Source organism: Schistocerca cancellata, chromosome 1 (assembly GCF_023864275.1).
Source record: "Schistocerca cancellata isolate TAMUIC-IGC-003103 chromosome 1, iqSchCanc2.1, whole genome shotgun sequence".
In the NCBI taxonomy this organism is placed as follows: Eukaryota; Metazoa; Arthropoda; class Insecta; order Orthoptera; family Acrididae; genus Schistocerca; species Schistocerca cancellata.
The window spans coordinates 1,119,096,510-1,119,112,926 of NC_064626.1; the positions used below are offsets into that span (position 1 = coordinate 1,119,096,510).

Below are 16,417 nucleotides of genomic sequence, written 5' to 3' on the forward strand. Positions count from 1 at the left end.
TTCCCCATTAAACAGAAAATACGATGAGGTCAAGACATGCCTAAAAAGTTCGGTGGTCTTCTCGTCAAATTTCTGTCCAATAAGCTCGACTGACTCTCGTAGAGGCACCCTGGTGAATAGTGAAACCACGTCGAAGCTCACTAGGATATCAGTGTCTTTCAGTATGAAGTTTTCGTTAAACAAACACCTAGTTAAAACTGTCTTTTGCCCGCCCAATAAAACACGGGCATTACTGGGAAATGTGAAAGATGACATCGGTTTGAGGAAGGCCAGCATATACCAAATTCCCTGTGAATGTGGGAAGACATATCGGACAGACAGTACGCACCATCGAAGATTGTTGCCGAGGACATCAAAGGCACACTCAACTGAAATATCCAAATGAGTCGGCGGTAGCAGAGCACTGTTTGTCCGAGAAACACGAGATGGATTATGAGCGTACCAATATCCTGGCTCAGACCTCTAAATATTGGGACAGCGTTATAAGGGAGGCTATCAAAATTCACACCAGGGAAGATCTATCAACCGAGATTGCGGATACAATCTCAGCAAGGCTTGGGACCCGGCATTGAATGTAATTAAGAAGACTTTCAGCAAGAAGTACGAACTGGCGACCAGGGCGGACGTAGCAAGCTCATCGACGCTACAACAGATTCCGACGCCCACGTCTTTCCGACTGCCAGTGCGCGGGCGCAGACGGCGAAGAAAGAGGCCCGCGGGGGGAGGGGATTTAAATAGGCCGCTCGCCCTCAGGAGCTCAGTTCGTCAGAGCACCTGACAATGGCGACATGTCTGACCGCCGAAATATTGTGTCCGTTGGACACTATGAACCGGCAGTATACCTGTGGACTATTTGAGCAAGAGCTAGTTGTGTTTCACAGGAACGATGTTTTCTAAACCCATGTTGCCTGAGTGTCAATAGACCGTTTCCTTCGAGGTAATTCATAATGTTCGAACACAATATGTGTTCTAAAATCCTGCTGCATATCGACTTTAATGATATGGGCCTGTAATTAAGTGTATTACTCCTACTACCTATTTTTTCTTGAATAATGGTGTGAACTGTGCAACTTTCCAGTCTTTGGGTATGGATCTTTCATGAAGCGAACAGTTTTATATGATTTTAAGTATGGAGCTAATGCATCAGAATACTCCGAAAGGAACCTAACTGGTATACAGTCTGGACCAGAAGACTTGCTTTTATTAAGTAATTTAAGTTGCTTCATTACTCCGAGGATATTTACTTCTACGTTACTCATGCCGGCAGCTGTTCTTGATTCGAATTCTGTAATATTTATTTCGTCTTCTTTTGTGAAGGCACTTCGGAAGGCTGTGTCTAGTAACTCTACTTAGGCAACACTGTCTTCGATAGTATATCCATTGTTATCACACAGAGAAGGCATTGATTATTTCTTGCCGCTAACATACTTCTCATTAGACCAGAATCTTTTTGGCTTTTCTGCCAGGTTTCAAGAAAAAGTTTCCTTGTGGAAACTGTTATAGGCAATTCGCATTGAACTCCGCGCTAAGTTTTGACGTTCTGTAAAGGATTGACAATCTTGGGGATTTTGCGTCTGTTTAAATTTGGCATGTTTGTTTCATTGTTTCTACAACAGTGTTCTAACCTGTTTTGTGTACCAAGGAGGATCAGCTCTGTCGTTTGTTAGTTTATTTGGTATAAACCTATCAATTGCTGCCGATACTATTTCTTTGAATTTAAGCCACATCTGGTCTACACTTATATTATTAACTTGGAATGAGTGGAGATTGTGTCTCAGGAAGGCATCAAGTGATTTTTTATCTGCTTTTTTGAATAAGTATATTTTTCGCTTTTTTTCTCGAGGATTTGGGGATTACAATATGCAATTTCGCTACGACAATCCTGTGTTCACTAATCCCTCTATCTATTTAGATGCTGGTTATTAAATTAGGATTATTTTTTGCTATGAGGTCAAGTGTGTTTTCACAACCGTTTACTATTCGCGTGGGCTTATGAACTAACTGCTCGAAATAATTTTCTGAGAATGCGTTTAGCACAATTTTGGATGATATTTTATGCGTACCTCCAGAATTAAACATGTATTTTCGCTTACATGTCGAGGGTAAATTAAAGTCACCACGTCGCGTTCGTGTTTGGAATCAAACTCAAGTTTTCTTTGAACCTTTCAGGAACTGTATCATCTGAACTGGGAGGTCGGTAAAAGGATCCAATTATTATTTTATTCCAGTTGCCAACGATGACCTCTGCCCATACTAACTCACAGGAAGTATCTACTTCAATTTTGCGCCAAGTTAAACTACTTCTAACAGTAACAAACACGCCACCACCAACCGCGTTTAGCCTATCTTTTCGGAACACCGTTAGGTTCTTCAAAAATGTTGGCTTCGCTTATATCCGGCTTTAGCCAGCTTTCAGTGCCTGTAACGATTTGAAAATAAGCTTTCTGTTAGCGCTTGGAGCTCTGCTACTTTCCCAACACAACTACGACAATTTACAACTGTTATACCAATGGAATGTAGTCGAATTAAGTCTGGAGATGCTGAGGGTATTAGATTAGGAAATTAGAAACTTAAAGTAGTAAAGGAGTTTTGCTATTTGGGGAGCAAAATAACTGATGATGGTCGAAGTAGAGAGGATATAAAATGTAGACTGGCAATGGCAAGGAAAGCATTTCTGAAGAAGAGAAATTTGTTAACATCGAGTATAGATTTACGTGTCAGGAAGTCGTTTCTGAAAGTATTTGTATGGAGTGTAGCCATGTATGGAAGTGAAACGTGGACGATAAATAGTTTGGACAAGAGAATAGAAGCTTTCGAAATGTGGTGCTACAGAAGAATGCTGAAGATTAGATGGGTAGATCACATAACTAATGAGGAGGTATTGAATAGGATTGGGGAGAAGAGAAGCTTGTGGCACAACTTGACTAGAAGAAGGGATCGATTGGTAGGACATGTTCTGAGGAATAAAGGGATCACCAATTTAGCAATGGAGGGCAGCGTGGAGGGTAAAAATCGTAGAGGGAGATGAATACACTAAACAGATTCAGAAGGATGTAGGTTGCAGTAGGTACTGGGAGATGAAGAAGCTTGCACAGGATAGAGTAGCACGGAGAGCTGCATCAAATCACTCTCAGTCCTGAAGACCACAACAACAACATACCAATGGTTCCTATACCTATGTTCTTCCTGTGTTCAGCCTGCACCCTTTGTGACTGAAGCCCATCTTGTGTTTTCCGAGACCCTCTGACCTAAAAAACCGCCCAGTCCAAGCCACACAGCCCCTGCTACCCATGTAGCTGCCTCCTGCATATAGTGGACACCTGACCTATTCAGCAGAACCCGAAACCCAATCACCCATTGGTGCAAGTCGAGAAATCTGCAGCCTACACGGTTGCAGAACCGTCTGAGCCTCTGATTCAGACCGTCCACTTGGCTCTGTACCAGAAGTCTGCAATCGGTCCTGTCGACTATGCTGCAAATAGTCAGGTCAGCTTTCATCTTGCAACCAAGACTGGCAGCCTTTAGCACTTCTGTTAGCCGCTCGAAACCAGAGCAAATCTCTTCTGATCCAAAGCGACACACATCATTGGTACCGAAGTGAGCAACCGCCTGCAGTTCGCTGCACCCTGGGCTCCTCATGGCATCTGGGAGGACCCTTTCCACATCTGGAATGACTCCACCCGGTATTCACATGGAGTGCACATTGGTTTTCTTACCCTCCTTGTCAGCCAAGTCCCTAAGGGCCCCATAAAGTGCCTAATGTTGGAACTCCCAACTACCAATAGTCCCACCCTCTGCGATTGCCCGGATCTTGCAGGCTGAGTGGTTTCCTCTGAAACAGAACAGGCGAAAGCATCCGGTTCAGCGACAGTGTCAGCCACAGACAGCACCTAGAACCTGTTTGTCAGACAAACCGGGGAGGCCTTACATGTGGCTACCTGGGAAGTTTTTCGCTGCCTGCTTTGCCCCGGGGTGACCTCCCACTCGACCACAGGTGAGGTGTCAGCCTCAGTGTGAGCAGTAACCGGGTTGGACGTCCGTTGGATCCCCACGGCCGGCCCACAACAGTGGTGCCCATCCACTGCAGCTTCAAGCTGTGTAACCGAAGCCATGACAGCCTGAAGGTGAGAGCGAAGTGTCACCAACTTGGCTCGCATCTGCGCACAACAATCACAGTCCCTGTCCATACCAAAGACCGTGGAAAACTAAACTATGCAGATAAATGGACTATCGGCACGTGCTGCGCAACTCTAATGTAGATCCTGACGAAAACGCACGAACTGTGTCTAGTAAAACGCAGATATTCAAGAATCTAACTACCGAAGCACTCAGGTGAAACTAAATAATTTGCCCCTGATAAGGAACTTGTAATATGTCACAAAATTGGTTTATTTTGTGACACAAATGAAAACGCTAGAACTGTGGCTATTAGATTTTAAATTTACACACAGAAACTCAAGAAACTGAACTATTAAAGCACACAGATGATATAATAAAATTCGCTCCTGGTTAGGAACTCATAAAAGTCACAAAAGCGGTTTACTTATGTGTTGCTGCGTCTGTCGCGGTCGGCTACTACTGCCTGACTAATTGACATATATGTTTCTTATATTCATATATACTGTATGAGAATGCATATTGTAAATATGTTCAAACCCAGTATGAGTTTGTTCAGTGGTAGGATTTAATGCAAGGGTTTCTGGTCAGCAATAAGGTGGGACTTAGACCTGTACAAGAAAACATGGAACTCCCCATACCACCGTGCAAGAACTGCTTCGAGTCCATACTTAGAGGAGTCCATAGCGAAACGAGGTGGTGGCACAACTGGAATGTAGCAAAACATGGAGTACAATGTAATTTTGATTTCAAAAGTATAAATGTACGCTCACAAGCTGGCGTCCAGTGCAAAGGAACATTCATGTGGAGCAACTCATAAGGGGGATGGGCCAACATAGTTGCATCCAGAAAAAATTTGTAAGGTAAGCAACTTTACCTAAAATGGCTTGGAGTTCTTCGACATTTGTAGAGCAAGGCAGAGCTGTGGCTGCAGTGACATGAGGACATAAAGTGTACCATCCCAAGAAACCACTAACCCCAAATACTCCAATGAATGGCTGAAAAATGTGTGACTTAGCCAAGTTGGATTTCAATACTGCCGAATGTAAGACTGCAAACAAGGTGTGTATGTTATGTAAAAGCTCTTCTGTGGACGTAACTGTTATGACGATGTTATCAAGGTAGTTGATACGCTCTGGAACGAACATCAATCAATCTCCCCAAAAAACAAAAGCTGAGAGTTTTGGAGAAAAACTGGTCCCCAAGGAGTTTAGCCTATAACACGTCCAGACGGGGAAAGAGTAAGTGCCAATAGCAGATTGAATGTTAACTGAAACTTTGAAGTCGCAGCAGAGGCAAGGCTGACCAGTCAGTTTTTTAATGACTGCAAGGAGATAGACCACTCACTCGTTGTGTGATCCTCCAACGACATCAGCCTGTCCAATTCTATTTTCAATTGAACACAGAAAACCACGGGAATAGGAAGTCATGGAAAAAGTGTGGGCACTTCATGGCTTTCAGGGTAATGTGGCCCACTAAAGCAGCTGCACCATCTAACCCACTCAAGTAAAAAAGACGAGAACTCAGAGCACAGAGAATCTAACTGCTGGTAAGGGACCTGGCCAGGAAAGAGGTGCACCATATCCAAAATCGAAAAACTAAAAGCACTGAAAGCATCCAGACCAAATAAACTTGCAGTGCCAGCAATATCCTCTACCAAAACAGTAAAGGAAAGACACCACAGATTTACACATAGTGGGAGATGTAAATTACCCCAAAATTGGAATAAGCTGCTTGTTGTAATTCACCAAACGACTAACTGGAAGCAACACTGGAGACCCCAGAGCCAAGTAAAATTGCGAATTCTGTTAAGTCAGAGCTGCACCCATGTCCACTTGTAGGCAGAGCGCTTTTTCTATCACTGGCACTTTGATAAACAGTTTCTTATGATTCATAAACACTGAAGACACATATTAAACATCCATGTCCATATCTGCAGGAAGGGGCTGGGAATGACACATAAGACACTATAGGTCCTTTTCTCGTACAGTTCTTGCAAGTTGCTCAACGGCGAAGCACTGCCACTGTTGTTGTTTACTACATCGCTGTAGGGTTGCCATGTTATTCTGCACCCAAGAAATTACTCATGTCTGACATCAAGGAACAGGAGCCACCATGGCAATGTCACACCAATCCGATCACCAGCAGCACAAGATATCTCAAAAGAATGAGCAAAATTTAATGGTATGGAATGACTGTTCTGTCAGTACTTGGTAGAATATTTTATACATTATGAATGGAAACACACACAACACTGGGGTAACATTCTACAAATTTACTATTTATTTCACAAATTGTTTTTTGGCTGTTACGCCGCCATCAGGTATGAAGATTGGCATCACAGACCATACAATCAGCATAGGAAACATGATGAGCATTGACAGCAAACTGACATTTGTGATTGAGGCCAAGAAGTTTGGCTGTCCAAGCCCAGTAGGACTGGTGGGGCTGAATATGGCAACAATACATGCATTTACAGTGACAGTTTGACAACAACAACAACTAACTGGAAGCAACACTGAAGACCCCAGAGCCAAGTAAAATTGCGAATTCTGTTAAGCAGTGCACGTTCCTGGAGTGGGGATAACTGGCACAACAACAGGTGGATCTGAGGAGAAATCCAAGAAAGAAACAAAGCCTTACAAATGTTCCCCTTCGTGACAAGTGAAGAAGTGCTGCCAAAGCCACTTCTTCTAAGCCTCCCAGTCTTTGGCCACATTGTTTTAACTGGGAAAGGGTAAAGGTACACAGACATTGTGGAAGCCTGCATACTCAATGTGTCCAACAAATTCGTAACAGTAACTGTAAATGCCCGGTGCTGCTTGAAGAGAGATTGGAGCACTGTCTCCATGGACAGAAAAACCATAGGAACAACCAAATAGACTGAGCACATGAAATGAAAAACCACACTTGTCGCCAGATGTACCGTACTGCAAGACACATACAGCAGCACGGCTACAATGAACCAAAGTTTATTCTTCAAAGGAATTTGAAAGCAGTGATATGCCGTGCTTCAAACCAAAGTCTTTTTACACTAAAGGCAGTGTTGACAGTAAGTATGAAAATACAAGAAAGGCAGCCAAATACTACTTTGCCAACCAACCAATAAAGCCTGATTATTCAAAGGTGATTTACGAAATGAGTATTCAAGTATAGATCTGTTTTTTTTTTTCTTTTTAATTTTTTTTTAAATAACTGAAATGTGGCATATCCTCATGCACTAATTACTGTCTGATGTACTCACAATTGCGCAATGGGAAACAGACCAGGAGACTAGAAACCCAAGGAAAATAATGAAGGTGGCTGCCACTTTAATGACCTTTTTCAGCTTTCCTTAGGCAACTGCTCAACCAATATTTTCAAACGCAAAATCTAAAGAGTGATTTGTATCAAAGTAATTCAGAACATTTCTTTCCGTTAACGAACAGTTCAACTCCCCCTACAGTCTCTCAAAATTCCCCAACTTTTCCTGGGAATTAAATTTCTCCGATAATTCCAGAGAAGTGGCCACCCTGCATGGCAGAAATCCATACAATCTCTGGCAGCATAAGATGGAGGTGCTTTGAAAGCACAAGGTTTTATCCTATTTTGAGGCATTAAGCAAACTGAGAATATTTTCTACAACCACACCCATAGTGCACGCCCCCTGCACCTCTGCGCGCACACACACACACACACACACACACACACACACACACACAGAGAGAGAGAGAGAGAGAGAGAGAGAGAGAGAGAGAGAGAGAGAGACAGGCTTTCACATATTTCATAGCTGGGGGAAAAAGAAAAAAAAAAGAGTTGACTCACCATCATGACTGCAGAAGCCTTCAGAACATGCCACATCTGATCCTTCTGGAGAACTGTGCCAGCTACTTGAGACTGATGTCCCATCACTGCAGCCATTCAAATCCGGAGGGCTACAGTGGCCCACTTCCACCCGACTGTCACTTTCTCTTATGAGAACCACTGTTTCCTGCACATCTTTACAAGACTGGCAAGGTGACAAAGAGAAGGTGGCTTCTCTCTCCATAGAATCTGGCTTCCCAACCTCACTGTCGAGAACGTCACTTGCAGGCTGTGGAGCTGCACTATGGGGTGAGGCACTGGAACTCACTGAACTCTCTTGCGGAAAACACCGTCGCCCCTTCCGCCCTCTTCTCGCCCTGCGTCCAGCTGTAATGGACCCCGACTCGCTCGACACAGGACTCTGCCTGCTCATGTCCCCGTTCACTCTGTTTTCTTCTGGAACTACTTCACTCGTCTCTGAATCCGTACCGTTCTCTAAGTGATTCAAACTGTTTGGGGCTCCATTTGAGGTGCCATCTACACAACCCACTTCATCATGGCCCCCACCACCATCCTCTTCCATAGAACTTCGATTTAACGCTTTTCTTTGCTGACAGTCTTTACAGCAGCAAGTTGGAGAACCATCATTCTTACAGTCCAGCACCTGGAGCTGAAAATATTGATTAATGTTAAGATATTTTGTCAGTATTCACTCACAACAGTTCATAAAAGAAAATGAAAAATATCACGGTAATGACATAAAAATCAAAAGGCTTAGCTTTTGCAGATGATCTTTTTTTGATTTGCTCAGCACAACCACTAAACTGATCAGTGAACCCAAAACCCAAGTTGCTAAGCCTGACCTTCACATCTTCTTTGATAAAACTGAGTTTGTAACTAAACTCTAGTCAGCTATCTTTAGAGAGACAAATAATGATTAAGGCATAAAGTTACCATGTTCAAGCACAGTGGGCAGAACCAAACAGTGTTTAGAAAGAAGCCTTCAAATTGAGGATCAAAACGATAAAAACCGAACACCAGCTGACTAGAGATTTTTACTGCAAACAATTCCTTTCTTTTAACATTAGGCTGGGGTGCAGTTATGCAGCCATTCAACCAAAGGTTCTACACATAACAGAGTGCCTGCCTTGCAAAAAATAGGAAAGGTGTGAACGAGAAATTAAACGTTAGGAAAGAAAGACCTTACAGAAGACCTCAGACGTAATAAGAAGAAAAGAGTGTACAGAAGATGGCATAACAATAAACCATACTTGCACGTAAAAAGATAATAAGACACTACATGGAAGAAGAAAAGCCAAAGTTCAAACCTGACAACTGACAAACACAAAGTAAATGTGACAATACTGGGTGTAAGTTACAGCTCGAGGAAAGACATGTTTGAAATAATGTGGTCTACTGTTGACTGAAATGGAAGAATGACAAAGTGTATGTTGACTGCCTCACACAAAAAGCAAAATGTATTAAATGTGAAGCCTAACATTGTTTTGTGACACTATAACAAAATAGTTAATCACATTCTCTGAGCTCATTATATTCAGAATGTACCTACAGTTAAAGGTTCAGAGTACACAGCAAGGACCCACACACTCATCTGTGTGTCTACTTCGTATTACTGAAGAGGACCAAAACTCTTGTGTTGCCCTATATCTCAAATGCAGCCAACATGTCAAACACAATGTTTTCCATTACTTCATGTTAACTGTGTTCAGAAATTAGTCACTGTTATTTGATTTCTATTTGTTCAGCTCCTCCCATTAGCCACCTGACAGTCTTCTTAATGTGCACTTACAAGTATTACATGCTTTCTCAAAAATGTAAGCCCAGCATGATAATACGGAAGCTCCAGCAGAGTTTACCTCCCTGTGTGTGGCTTGGACTCTGCCCAACACTAACTACAGTATCACATTTGTTGTGTGTATCCGAGGGTCCTATGTTCTACCAAGTTTGTAAATGTTATCTCGATGTAAATGTTATCTCGATAGCGCTAATATAAAGTAATTGAGAAACAATTATGTGGGAAAAGACAGAGGGAAAGGGGATTGGGGGAGCGGGAGGTATGTGTGTGTGTGTGTGTGTGTGTGTGTGTGTGTGTGTGTGTGTGTGTGTGTGTGTGTCTGTGTCAAAGCTGGGCACAAAACATAAAACTGAGTTTTTCAAGATAAATCTTACTTCTATGACACTTTTTTTTTTCTTTGTAGCAAATACATATTTTCACTGAAAAAACGGGGATTTGGAAACCTGACACTGCATGCTGTTTCATGTGCTGAATGTATGATGAAGCACAAAAAGATCTATGTGAACACACATGCTTGAAAGGCTACGAGAGCCAGGAGCAAACCTAACAAAAGTCATATATATCAGACTATTCCAAACAATTCATTGGATGTATGATGGCTATGTAACAGCTAATGCACGTGAGTTCATACCAACAAATGGCCTGCTGCTAAGTAAAAATGTTCACAAACACACACAAGTTGCCAGAAGTATTCCTAAATTCATACAGTTTGACCTCTGGTTATGCTAGCTCCAAGTGCATGCAAGTCCAGACACTGCATGCCAAGATCATAGCTGTTTTTTTTTTTTTGGTCAGAATGGGCTGACAGAAATAACAAAAGAGTACAAGATAGTGTCCCGGCGGGCCCATAAGTACAGAGTTTCATAGGGAAACATTGAGGAAGCACTAAACCTCATCTTCACTTTAGTACACCTAACAAATTAAGAGCAACCAGCAAATTCCAGAAAAGGGATGTACAGACCACGGCCCGCAACCAACCCACCATTGAACTGATGTTGACTTGCCCCTCAGCATTCATTCTTGTTCCCCCCCCCCCTTTTTTTTATCCCTTCCAGAAAAAGAGAGAGTGGGCCATTGTAGAGCTTGGTTGTTTTATGCCCAGTCTAGCTAGCATTAGCGCAGGGGAATACCAGTCGGAATAATAAGATGTTTCAAGCCAAATTATTTTTTAACTTGCGATTTGTATTCAAAGTGAGGGATTTGCAACCATGCAGCTGACAGTACTAGCAAGTCTGTACACACCCACTCTAGACTGTACTATGCAAGCAAATTATCAGACATTTTTCTCAAATGCTAAAGCTCGATTTGTTTAAGCTGACAAAAACACAACAATTAAAAAAATAATGAGTAATGTTACTTGGAATTATGTAAACATTAGTCTCTGAAGCATGAGTAATACCTTAACAGTACGTGATGTAGCATTTATATGATTACAAGGGGGGCAGTCAAGTTCTTGAAGTGATATTTCCTTGTTGGTGGTGAACAATGTACGATTGTTTGGGTTAATTTTTTTGGTAGTGGTTCAGACCATTGGTTTTGGTCAAAATGAGCCTGAAAATGGTGTTATAAAGCCAACATGGCATTCATAAAGCCATTTTAATGTAACATGCTTCTCAAAACATAGCAACAGCTTCGAATTCCAACTGTTCTGCACTATCACAGTAATAAAGCCAATAACTGTGCTTCAACTAACAACCATGTCATAGGAAGGAAGGAAACACATCCCACCCTAGTATATAAGAACATGGTAGAAATACTTCCTCCAAAGTAGTATTCAGTTGTACTCAGTTCCACTTGTTGTAAGTCTTTTAGCAAATCACAAAAGGCAGAGTGCATGCTCTCTGCTTTGGTAATCACTCGACATGTCAACACAGAATGCCTTTACTTTGACAGCCTTGTCATTCATACAAGAACTGCCTTAGTTATTAAATATGAGGTGTATGAAAGATGGAGTGACTATAAGAAAATGAATTGTTGCTAACAGAAGACTACAGATGACATAGGATCCATGAGATCCACAGCACAGAATGCGTGGAGGAGGGGGCTTTTTGGACAATTTGCAGCAAATTACCAAAGCACTCAAATTTTCAACCATGGACATGAGGAAGAAAGCAAAGTCAGTTTAGACAGGAGCACAGTAAAAATGGTATAAGCTGAGAAATGGCTGAAATGTGAACAAGTACTTAATGCTAGTATAAGCATCTTCAGTTGCCACAAATATAAAGATAAATACAAGCCTTTCTCCACCTGATATTGCTTGCCAGTACCTAGTGATTTGCTCTGCAATTTTCCCTTCAACTGCAATGAGCTATCTCCAAAACTCATCTACTTAAAGATGTAAGAAGTTTCAGAATAATACCCCTGTTACTCATATTTGGTACACGTTCCACAGACTTGAGAAACATTCTAGAATGGGTCGCACATGTGATTCGTAAGCAACCTCCTTTGTAGACTGACTGCGCATCCCCAGTATTCTACCAATAACCCAAAGTCTACCACCAGTTATACCCTTGACAGAACCTAAGTGACCATTCCATTTCATATCCCAACAAATGGTTCCATCCAGGTGTTTGTGTGAGCTGGCTGATTCCAACTGAGACTCACTGGTATTATAGTCACAGGATACCAAGTTTTTTTGTTTTTTGAACTGCACAATTTTACATTTCTGAACATTTCAAGCAAATTGCAAATCTTCGCATAACTTTGAAATCTTACCAAGATTTGACTGAACATTTACATCTACATCTACACCTACATGGATACTCTGCAAATCACATTTAAGTGCCTGGCACAGGGATCATCAAACCACCTTCACAATTCTCTATTATTCCAATCTCGTATAGCGCGTGGAAAGAATGAACACATACATCTTTCCGTACGAGCTCCGATTTCCCTTATTTTATTGTGGTGATCGTTCCGCCCTATGTAGGTCGGTTACAACAAAATATTTTCGCATTCAAATAAGAAAGTTGGTGATTGGAATTTCGGAAGATTCCGTCGCAACGAAAAACACCATTCTTTTAATGATTTCCAGACTAAATGCTGTATCATTTGTGACACTCTCTCCCATATTTCGCAATAATACAAAACATGCTGCATTTCTTTGAACTTTTTTGATGTACTCCGTCAGTCCTACCTGGTAAGGATCCCACACCGTGCAGCAGTATTCTAAAAGAGGACGGACAAGTGTAGTGTAGGCAGTCTCCTTAGTAGGTCTGTTACATTTTCTAAGTGTCCTGCCAATAAAACGCAGCCTTTGGTTAGCCATGCCAACAACATGTTCTATGTGCTCTTTACAATTTAAGTTGTTCGTAATTGTAATACCTAGGTATTTAGTTGAATTTACAGCTTTTAGATTAGACTGATTTATCGTGTAACCGAAGTTTAACAAGTTCCTTTTAGCACTCATGTGGATGACCTCACACTTTTCGTTCTTTAGTGTCAACTACCACTTTTCGTGCCATTCAGATATTTTTTCTAAATCAGTTTGCAGTTTGTTTTCATCTTCTGATGACTTTATGAAAACAAACTGCAAACTGATTTAGAAAAAATATCTGAATGGCACGAAAAGTAGTAGTTGACACTAAAGAACGAAAAGTGTGAGGTCATCCACATGAGTGCTAAAAGGAACTTGTTAAACTTCGGTTACACGATAAATCAGTCTAATCTAAAAGCTGTAAATTCAACTAAATACCTAGGTCATCTTCTGATGACTTTATTCCCCCCCATGAACCATGGACCTTGCCGTTGGTGGGGAGGCTTGCGTGCCTCAGCGATACAGATAGCCGTACCGTAGGTACAACCACAACGGAGGGGTATCTGCTGAGAGGCCAGACAAACGTGTGATTCCTGAAGAGGGGCAGCAGCCTTTTCAGTAGTTGCAGGGGCAACAGTCAGGATGATTGACTGATCTGGCCTTGTAACAATAACCAAAACGGCCTTGCTGTGCTGGTACTGCGAACGGCTGAAAGCAAGGGGAAACTACGGCCGTAATTTTTCCCGAGGGCATGCAGCTTTACTGTATGATTAAATGAAGATGGCGTCTTCTTGGGTAAAATATTCCGGAGGTAAAATAGTCCCCCCATTCGGATCTCCGGGCGGGGACTACTCAAGAGGATGTCGCTATCAGGAGAAAGAAAACTGGCATTCTACGGATCGGAGCGTGGAATGTCAGATCCCTTAATCGGGCAGGTAGGTTAGAAAATTTAAAAAGGGATATGGATAGGTTAAAGTTAGATATAGTGGGAATTAGTGAAGTTCGGTGGCAGGAGGAACAAGACTTCTGGTCAGGTGACTACAGGGTTATAAACACAAAGTCGAATAGGGGTAATGCAGGAGTAGGTTTAAGAATGAATAGGAAAATAGGAATGCGGGTAAGCTACTACAAACAGCATAGTGAACGCATTATTGTGGCCAAGATAGATACGAATCCCACACCCACTACAGTAGTACAAGTTTATATGCCAACTAGCTCTGCAGATGACGAAGAAATTGAAGAAATGTATGATGAAATAAACGAAATTATTCAGATAGTGAAGGGAGACGAAAATTTAATAGTCATGGGCGACTGGAATTCGAGTGTAGGAAAAGGGAGAGAAGGAAACGTAATAGGAGAATATGGATTGGGGCTAAGAAATGAAAGAGGAAGCCGCCTGGTAGAATTTTGCACAGAGCACAACTTAATCATAGCTAACACTTGGTTTAAAAATCATGATAGAAGGTTGTATACATGGAAGAACCCTGGAGATACTAAAAGGTATCAGATAGATTATATAATGTTAAGACAGAGATTTAGGAACCAGGTTTTAAATTGTAAGACATTTCCAGGGGCAGATGTGGACTCTGACCACAATCTATTGGTTATGACCTGTAGATTAAAACTGCAGAAACTGCAAAAAGGTGGGAATTTAAGGAGATGGGACCTGGATAAACTGAAAGAACCAGAGGTTGTACAGAGTTTCAGGGAGAGCATAAGGGAACAATTGACAGGAATGGGGGAAAGAAATGCAGTAGAAGAAGAATGGGTAGCTTTGAGGGATGAAGTAGTGAAGGCAGCAGAGGATCAAGTAGGTAAAAAGACGAGGGCTAGTAGAAATCCTTGGGTAACAGAAGAAATATTGAATTTAATTGATGAAAGGAGAAAATATAAAAATGCAGTAAATGAAGCAGGCAAAAAGGAATACAAACGTCTCAAAAATGAGATTGACAGGAAGTGCAGAATGGCTAAGCAGGCATGGCTAGAGGACAAATGTAAGGATGTAGAGGCTTATCTCACTAGGGGTAAGATAGATACTGCCTACAGGAAAATTAGAGAGACCTTTGGAGATAAGAGAACCACTTGTATGAACATCAAGAGCTCAGATGGAAACCCAGTTCTAAGCAAAGAAGGGAAAGCAGAAAGGTGGAAGGAGTATATAGAGGGTCTATACAAGGGCGATGTGCTTCAGGACAATATTATGGAAATGGAAGAAGATGTAGATGAAGATGAAATGGGAGATACGATACTGCGTGAAGAGTTTGACAGAGCACTGAAAGACCTGAGTCGAAACAAGGCCCCCGGAGTAGACAACATTCCAGTAGAACTACTGACGGCCTTGGGAGAGCCAGTCCTAACAAAACTCTACCATCTGGTGAGCAAGATGTATGAAACAGGTGAAATACCCTCAGACTTCAAGAAGAATATAATCATTCCAATCCCAAAGAAAGCAGGTGTCGACAGATGTGAAAATTACCGAACAATCAGTTTAATAAGCCACAGCTGCAAAATACTAACACGAATTCTTTACAGACGAATGGAAAAACTAGTAGAAGCCGACCTCGGGGAAGATCAGTTTGGATTCCGTAGAAATACTGGAACACGTGAGGCAATACTGACCTTACAACTTATCTTAGAAGAAAGATTAAGGAAAGGCAAACCTACGTTTCTAGCATTTATAGACTTAGAGAAAGCTTTTGACAATGTTGACTGGAATACTCTCTTTCAAATTGTAAAGGTGGCAGGGGTAAAATACAGGGAGCGAAAGGCTATTTACAATTTGTACAGAAACCAGATGGCAGTTATAAGAGTCGAGGGACATGAAAGGGAAGCAGTGGTTGGGAAGGGAGTAAGACAGGGTTGTAGCCTCTCCCCGATGTTATTCAATCTGTATATTGAGCAAGCAGTAAAGGAAACAAAAGAAAAATTTGGAGTAGGTATTAAAATCCATGGAGAAGAAATAAAAACTTTGAGGTTCGCCGATGACATTGTAATTCTGTCAGAGACAGCAAAGGACTTGGAAGAGCAGTTGAACGGAATGGATGGTGTCTTGAAGGAAGGATATAAGATAAACATCAACAAAAGCAAAACGAGGATAATGGAATGTAGTCGAATTAAGTCGGGTGATGCTGAGGGTATTAGATTAGGAAATGAGACACTTAAAGTAGTAAAGGAGTTTTGCTATTTGGGGAGCAAAATAACTGATGATGGTCGAAGTAGAGAGGATATAAAATGTAGACTGGCAATGGCAAGGAATGCGTTTCTGAAGAAGAGAAATTTGTTAACATCGAGTATAGATTTAAGTGTCAGGAAGTCATTTCTGAAAGTATTTGTATGGAGTGTAGCCATGTATGGAAGTGAAACATGGACGGTAAATAGTTTGGACAAGAAGAGAATAGAAGCTTTTGAAATGTGGTGCTACAGAAGAATGCTGAAGATTAGATGGG

General features: G+C 41.7%; 1 protein-coding gene across 1 annotated transcript in view; it reads right to left on the reverse strand.

Annotated features, from left to right (window-relative positions):
* The window catches only part of LOC126092296 (gametogenetin-binding protein 2-like), a 137,220-nt gene that overhangs the window by 53,326 nt on the left and 67,477 nt on the right, over positions 1-16,417 (reverse strand). The window contains exon 9 of the mRNA XM_049907818.1: positions 7,921-8,569. Within this exon, the coding sequence (XP_049763775.1) occupies positions 7,921-8,569 (649 nt within the window). The remainder of the gene's footprint in view (positions 1-7,920; positions 8,570-16,417) is intronic.